Below are 8499 nucleotides of genomic sequence, written 5' to 3' on the forward strand. Positions count from 1 at the left end.
AGTTTAAAGAAACAATTGTACCTTGTTTTTTCTTAATATTACAGTATTATTTCTATATTTCATATACTATATCTTACTTTGTAATTGTGTTTATGTTTATAAAATGTTCATTTCACCATGCAATACTACATGTTAAATGTTAAGATGAAAATTCCTGGTGAGCCTTTCATCAGTGACCAACTAGGTTAGTAATGTTCTATTAAATAAAATTTATTTTGTGGAAAACATTCAAACTTCCGATAAAATTCTTACTTTTACTGTACGAAACTTTGGTAAAATATACATTTCTGCGATTCATAAGGCAGGATGCTTAAAATAGTACATATCAAAGCTTTGTAGGATTCACTTTGTATCGATTTGTTCGAACTTGCTATGTACGTAACGAGAATAGCGTCAGTTAAAAGTGGTACTAGTATAAACGATTATTAAACGATACAGAGTAACGTAACTAAACGTTACGTTAAAAATTTCTGTTATTTTTCATAAATGGGTTAGCTACCTTCACTTACGACGTACCATTACAAGTGGAACACGCTTTACATTCGGCATACTCTAAAAAAACCGACTAAAATATAGTATTAAAAATAACAATACTACCTACCGATGCGTTTACATATCTATGATACAATTCGATAAGGAAATATAAGAGCCACCTGAAAAAAAGCAGGGTACTCTCTCAAATACCTGTCTATAATCGTACAAGAGATTTTTGTATTTCCTAATCGTCAAAAACTTTTAGAAGACACTTTGTAATAGGGACAACATTAGCATTACACTTTCATGCTGCCTGTCATTGTACAAAAAGTCTATATGCGAAGATCTATATCCGAGAAATAATCTTATACTCATCGAACAAGGCCTGATCAAACGAAAAAAATACTTTGAATTGTATTACAACACAACTAACAAGCCATGGTTTGCCAAATGCAATTATTCTCGTGAATTTATAATTACTTTCAATAGATGTAGAGCCGACCATTACAGCTTAGCAGCGTCTCTTGCTAAAATAGGCATAAATGACTCTAATACTCTATGCGAATGCGCTCAAGAAATAGAAGATCTAAACCATTTAATATGGCAGTGTTCACTCTATGACAGTCAAAGAAAAGATCTAATAGATAAACTCACGAAAATTAAATATCAGTTACCTCAACAAATAGAGAATTTAATAAGTAACCCGAATTCGCAAGCTTGCAAGCATATTTTCACATTTATAAAACACACCAATAAAGAAATATGAACTAACAACATAACTATGCAACAATTGTATGCTTCACACATGTATATGTATATGTAAATATTGTACAAAAAGTCCAATGTAATAGTTCCAAATGTAAAGCAGATGTAAGCTTTCTTCAAGGCTTGAAATGCTCTAAATAAAATAAAAAAAAAGAAAAAATTTTCGAATATGGATTATTTACTAATGTAATAATTCTATCCTTCCTTTTATTTTACATTGTTAAATATTACTTAATAATAAAAAGAATATGAATGTGGAATGATGTGCAAGAATATTTACAAATTTATAAAATATAACTAAATGCATAGAAAAACAGTTAATCTAGTGCATTAGATTTTCATTCATTTACATTTATATCGTGGTAAATCATATGTATTAAATACAACATGCGTATGCGCACAGAGTATTTGAAATACTCTGTTAGTGGTATGTATACAGGTATGTGATAACATATGATGGGTACCATATTCTCATATAAGCTTTTACCATCCCATTACACAATGTATATGTACTATTACCAATAGTACGAATGGCTTAGTAGAGTATCTAGTGAGCCAAACCAGAAGGTTTTCATTAAGATCACAGGAGTGGAGATGGAGTCGGTTCATCTTTCCTTTTTATCCATGCGATTCTGACAACCACTACTTAAAACCTCTTCCCGAGTTCATTTCTGGCAATTTCCATCAGATTTTTAGACGCTTATAACTAACAGACGAAATCTCAAACACAAAACTATTATTTTAATTTTTGTCTTATTTTGGTGTCTAAAATTACTTAAAGTTATACCGTACTGTTCAAAAACACTCTGTATATAGTTCCATCTCTTTTGCTTGCTTGAATGTAATACGTAATGCGTATGTGTCAGAAAAATGTTGAGAAGAAACACTGATATATGTATCTGTACTCTGATGGTGGCTTCATTGGTCTCTCATTGAAAGTATATCCAATACTCCATATCGTCTTATATGTACATACATACACATGTATATGGATAGCACCGCATTCAAAAGACGCCCGTTTTATGTTTAGTTTACATTCGAACGTCCTACGTCCATTTTGAGCATCCATAAGACGTTCTTAGGACTTGAATTGCGGAGACTTTGGAAACGTGCGTTTCTTATATCTTACAAATGTTCTTAGAACTTTTTCGTATGTTCTAAGAATGTCCGTTTCTTAAGTCTCACAAATATTCTTAGTACTAATTTCGTATGTTTTAGAAGTGTTCGTTTGGAAAGTTCTGTGGATGTTTTTAAGGATTACATTTCCTATGTTCTAAGAATGTTCACCTCGTAAATTTGTTAAATCTTAAGTTTTGTAGACGTTTTGAAAAACTAAATTTCAAATGTTCTAAGAACAACTGTCTCGCAAGCGTAGGTTTAGCAGATGATAAAAATGCTAAAAAGTTTTTAGAACAATCAGAATTAATACTTTAATTGATATTTTCTAAATGTGTATATTTATTGTAAAGATAATAAAATCTTCTACACATTATGTATAGATATCATAATGTCTGAATATGCGAATTTAACACGAGTCAACGTTATAAGTGACCTCGTTCACCGTCATTTCGTCCCGTGTCAGACTATTAATACATTCATTGAGAGTATAGAAGGCCTTTTGTTTAGTAATTTTAAACATTTGGAAAACATTTTACGATAACGCTTTTTAAGATTCTTTAAACGTTCACGAAAAGTACAGAGATTGCTACTTTCGAATATCTGAAAAAATGTTCTAAGGATGTTGATACAACTAATTCTCAGGCCTTCCACTTTGTAAATTGAAACTTCCTATGAAAAAGAAGAGAGCTTAAAAAGGACATACAAGGGACATATGGACCTTTTTGGGATATCCTCTGAATGTACAGAACGTCCAGATCCAGAACAGAGAATAGAATAGAAAAGTGGGAAACGATACATATTTGACTGCATTAACTGAGGTACTCCCGCTCTTCTACTCTATGGCGTTACTGGAAGACATTTTGTCCCGGCATCTAGCATGTACTGTGCCGAGTGATGTATGTATGTACATATGTACTATTTGTATACCACAAGAAGTCCCCTAGAAAGGGGCATTCGAAGCAATGCTTTCCAGGGAATTTCTCATGGAACACAGACAGTACCTTTGAAGGACTTACATAATTCCTGTCCCCGGCCAGCAAGCGAGAGAATACTGTTCATGAGTCAGCTTCAATTGATTAAATTTTATAATTTTACTATTTTTAAATTTTACGATTTTACCATTTTATAATATTAAGATTTTACCATTTTTACTATTTTATCATTTTTAAAATAAATCGACCAAAAAGCAAACTGAATGAATAAAAATTGGGCTCTATCCATCTTCCATGAATAGAATTTATAAGACAAATAGAGAGACCTTAGATTTTTATTATTAGGATTTATTGTTCATTCAAAGGCACTATTTGTATTACCGGTCTATAAGAATTACAATTTACCTTTCCTTCACAGATAATCTTATTAATTACTATTTACGAAATCCACAATTTGCAGCTAACTTTTTGTTCATTTATTCAGTCAAGTATTGTGTGTGTAATTATTTTGTTATATTAAAATAGTGTAACAGTGTCAATCATCACTAAAACTTGATTGATGAAAATTGATCTCGACAGAAGCTGGAGATCCACAAATTTTCTCGAAAAATCGAAGAATAGAATTGTAGAATTCTGTTTAAGAGAATATTTCAGAGTCCTTCGAAGGCAAAGTAAATTCCAGTCTCTTTATAGAGTATTCAGAAGCGAATCCAAAAGGTCCAATTGGTTCTCGTCCCAGCTGGCCGAGGCAATCAACAGGCCAGTGAGATCATCTTCGCTGAGGCTGACTTGAGTCGAATCAGAAACTTCCGTAGGACAATCTGTGGCTGGGGGAGAGACGCTGCTAGGAGGAGTTTCGAAGAGAGTTGAGAAGCTTCCTTTTGAAGCCGAAGAATTCTTCGTAGCATTATTTATTTTTATTCTGCTAGCACATATTTGATCTTTCGAGCCTCGGAGTCTTTGGGACATGCTGGCTCGCTGCTTAGATCTTCTGCCTTCCTCCATTCTTTCAAAGTCCAGCTTCCAGAAGCCACCTTTCCCCGGCTCCTCCTTCGAACGAGGGAGCTTGACGAAACATTTATTGAGAGAGAGATTGTGTCGAATAGAATTCTATGGAAAACATAGAAATTAAATATAATAATTAGTTGATATTTTTGTGAGAAAATATATTATATTAATTTGCGTAGGAAATATATATTTCTGTGCGAATTACAAGGTGTTTCTGAACAGCACAGTATAATTTTAAAGGGTGATTCTAGCGACCAAAACGCAACACAAAATCTTCAATTTGATTTTGAAACTGTATTCGAAGAAGATGTAAGAAATCCAAATTTGTCCAAGAGTTATCTGTAGGGTCACCGAAGAACCGCAGCACGCTCAGAAGATAATAGTATGGCAATTGTTCATTAAGATTCAAAAATTTCGAAATCAACTCGTTTGAAGACGAATGTCAAATTCGATTTAATATCATAAACAAACTGTGAAGATTGTTTTATGCAAACAGAAAGTGAATATTCGCAGTTGGTTATTTAAAAATACGAGTATCACGTCATCAGGAAATAGGATATGATCTTTTGCTTTTTAAAATGTATCCACATGTTAATTGATTTGGAATTCCGTTTATTTATCAATTTTTGGTACTCGATCTTTTGGGATTCGATCAGGAAAACAAAGATTTCTAGCGATTAGTGCAATAGCTGTAAATGCCGAGTGCGATTTAACTCATGTAGTTGAATTTTGTTTACAGAAATCATTAAAACTAGACAATTTGAATGTCAAACATAGAAGAATCGTTCTTCACGCATCGACTAGGTTTCTAGAGAGTCTAAACCTTCAGTAAAGCTAAGCGTTTTTGAAAGAAGACCCAGGTATCTAACAACACCAGGTATTGGGGGGGGGGGGGGCATCAACAAGTTTTTCAAAAAGCCGTAGTTAATTTTTCAATGGACCTTCATATCGAACGTTTGTGCGAATATTCGTGATATGTACCAAGTTTTTCTAAAAATTTAGTCCTTTTCTTGCGATATTCCCATTATGTGTGTGGTTTTCTTCCAAACCTTACGCCAAGACTTTTAGCAGTGTGTACAGTATTTTCGTGTGTGAATTTGGATCAGAAAATTAATCGGAGAGTAGACACATTAACCTTTTCTACTCCAAAATTTCATAGGAAATCTTTTGACTTGCCCTCTCGATTGTGAAGAGTAGACAAGTTTAATACTATTCAGCGATATCCTCGTATGATGTTTCAATATTCGCGGATGAGAGAATCGTGATGTGTAGATGTGTGAAGAGAACAGATAATTTACACGAAGGTGGACAAATTAACCCTTCTTATCTCATAGTGAGTGTTTTGAGTTAGCCTATGGATTGCAACGAATAGACAAGAGTATTATTATTCAATGATATTTATCAATTTTAACTGAATTTTGGATCCTGTAGCCTTGTCGAGTGTCGTAAAATTTGCAATCAGCTGTTCGAGTAATTACTAGTCGAGGCCTTCGAGTGGACTCGCTTTTGGTGCTTTCCATCACAATTTTAGACGCTTACAGCTAACAAACGAAGCCTCAAACGCGAAATCGTTATTCTCGATTTTCGTCTTATTTTGGTCCCTAGAATCACCCCTTAAATTTATACCATACTGTTGAGAAACACCCTGTATAATTCATTTCAGTTTTCTGAAATTTTTTAATCATTTTTAACTCAAATTCTATCAATTTTAAAGAAAACTTTCAGTAGATGGTAACTGTTCATTTATTCTGATAAAACTCTGCGAATTTTTTCGTAATTTTTACATAGACTTAATTAATCTTCGCACTACTTCTAATCCGATGCCGGAGTCATTTGTAACTCACTGTGGCGAGTCACCAGTGACTCTGGTATAGTAGTGGAGAAGAGAACAGCAACAAACGAAAAGTTAATAATAAAATTATAAAAAAATTCCGAGAGTTTTATAAGGAAAATGTAAAGCATTTCCATCTCTTGCAGTCTTGCTTTAAAATAAATAGAACTTAAATTAAAAATGATTGAAAAGCTAATTTTGTACTTATTTATCAGAAGAATAAGTCGATGAAAAATTAACAACAAATTCATAGAGTTTATAACATGAAAATTTGTTGCTTGGAAGTCTTTGTTGAAGTTGTTAGAATTCGAAATAAAAGTTATTGACTTTCCAATTATTTTTTATTTTTTAATAATTTTTTATTCAAATTCTGTCCGTTTTTATGAAAAATTCCAAACGACAGAAATTGTTTACTTTCGCCTTCTGATACTTTGTGAATTTTTTCATAATTTTCAATTAACTCTGTTTCTTTACATAAATGATTACAAAATGAAGTTTTAAATAATTTTTACCTCGGATTTTATCAAATTCAACAAAAACTAGCATGACACAGAAAATTGTTCATTTTCATCTCACAAATCTCTGAAAACATATTAATAATTTTATTACTACTAACCCAGATAGGACACGACGTTTTGAAGACGTTTGTTTTACATTCTTTATGTCTGTTCTATGAATTAGAACAATTTGGACGTTTTGAAAATATTCGACAGCGTACATCTTATAGACTTTTGAAATTTAAGTCCATAAGGCATCTTAAAAATGTCTTCAATTTAGGTCCATGAGACATTTTAAAGATGTCTTAAATTTACGTCCTTAAGATGTCTTAAAAACGTCAGAAATTAATGTCCTTTAGATATGTAGAAGACGTATCATATGTCTTCTTTCTGTCTATCATAGGTTTCGGTCTCCTACTCGATACATGTATCGATCTCGCATCCAATGTGTAAAGATACCTTCAAAACGTCTGTATGATATCCTAAAGACGTCTTAAAGACATTTTATTTTTTAACATTAGGTTTTCGAAACACGCGTTTAGAATATTTGTGCAACATTACTGGTATTTATGTATAAGACGTCCTGAATATCTGGAACGAACGTCTTTAAGACAACCTTAAAATATCTGTATGGCGTTCTAAAGAAGTGCTAAAAACGTAACGTTTTGTAACAACAGACGTTTACAAGACCGTTCTACGACATTCACAGGATATTATGTACCCATGACGTCGTTGAGACATCTTCAATGTCAAGCGCGGATGTCTTTATGACGTTTTTAAAATGTCTTTGTGCTATCTGGGAAATGTTATTACTGTTACTACTGTAACTTAATGTTTCGTACCTGCCAAGCTGGGTCAGCGTATTTGTAAAACAGAAAATTTTCTCGAATCCATGCGTATATGTTTGACAAAGACACTTTATTATTATTTGCACGCATTGCTAAACAAATAATAGTAGCATAGGAAAATGGCGGTTTTGCGCTGGGATCTGTTCGATACTTTTCTGCGTTTTCGGCTAAATCTGTGGATGTACAAAGAAAGTATATTAAGGATACAAATTTGTAACATAATTTTGGTAAATGATAATTCATAATAAATAAATAAATTTTAATCAAAAGTATATTTTTGAGTTCCTTCAAATTGATTGATTTAATTGGTATTTTCTGTTTTTATTATTTTTTAGATAGGAATTCGCATAAATATCCACAGTTTAATGATCATTTTTATTTCCTTATTAATTTTTAAATAGAAATTAGAATTAGACAGGAATTTTTTGTATTATTTTTGAACAAGAACTCGATTGAAATTAATCGAGATTTCTATAAGTAAAGAGAAAATAAAAATAGATTAAAAATTCTTTTCTCATATTTTCTCATTTTTTCTTATTATCCTTTACCTATCTCAGCCTTTACTAAAGGCGTCATTTTTTTCCTTCGTTGCTTCGCAATCGGTGGCGGAGATGGAGAACAGGGTGGCGTAGGTAAATTCGAAGCACTGGTTATATCCAGCGATTGCAACCAGGAAAGGCTCGTCAATTCTGCCTCAGCACTACAACTATCGCTCTGCATCGTCTTTTCGGCAGTTAGCGAATCGCAGTCCAGCGGCAGAAGCTGATTCTTACAAGTGGGAATTAGTTTTCTCTTCATTTTAATTGTGACTCATTTCAAGAGCGCTGAGAACCTGTACAAAAATAAAGTTACTTTCTATATTCTTGTAAAAATATTAATATTTTGATATCAATATTTTATTTAGAATATTAAAAGAAAACAGAAATAAAAATATAAAATGCTTATGCATATTTAAATACTCAGGAGGGAGAAGAAATAAAAAAGACAGATCGAAAATCTATAATAAAGACATAGAAGTAAAAAAC

General features: G+C 32.4%; 1 protein-coding gene across 1 annotated transcript; it reads right to left on the reverse strand.

Moving 5' to 3' along the window:
- Nucleotides 1-3702: 3702 nt before the first annotated feature.
- Nucleotides 3703-8272, reverse strand: LOC143186699 (forkhead box protein J1.2). The gene is made up of 3 exons (XM_076390409.1): nucleotides 8023-8272; nucleotides 7469-7647; nucleotides 3703-4400 (listed from the first exon to the last, which is right to left on the reverse strand). The coding sequence occupies exons 1-3, from the start codon at nucleotides 8270-8272 to the stop codon at nucleotides 3978-3980; spliced, it is 852 nt and encodes a 283-aa protein (XP_076246524.1). The 3' UTR covers nucleotides 3703-3977.
- Between the last annotated feature and the right edge of the window lie 227 nt (nucleotides 8273-8499).

Source organism: Calliopsis andreniformis, unplaced genomic scaffold, assembly GCF_051401765.1.
Source record: "Calliopsis andreniformis isolate RMS-2024a unplaced genomic scaffold, iyCalAndr_principal scaffold0022, whole genome shotgun sequence".
NCBI classification, from domain to species: Eukaryota; Metazoa; Arthropoda; class Insecta; order Hymenoptera; family Andrenidae; genus Calliopsis; species Calliopsis andreniformis.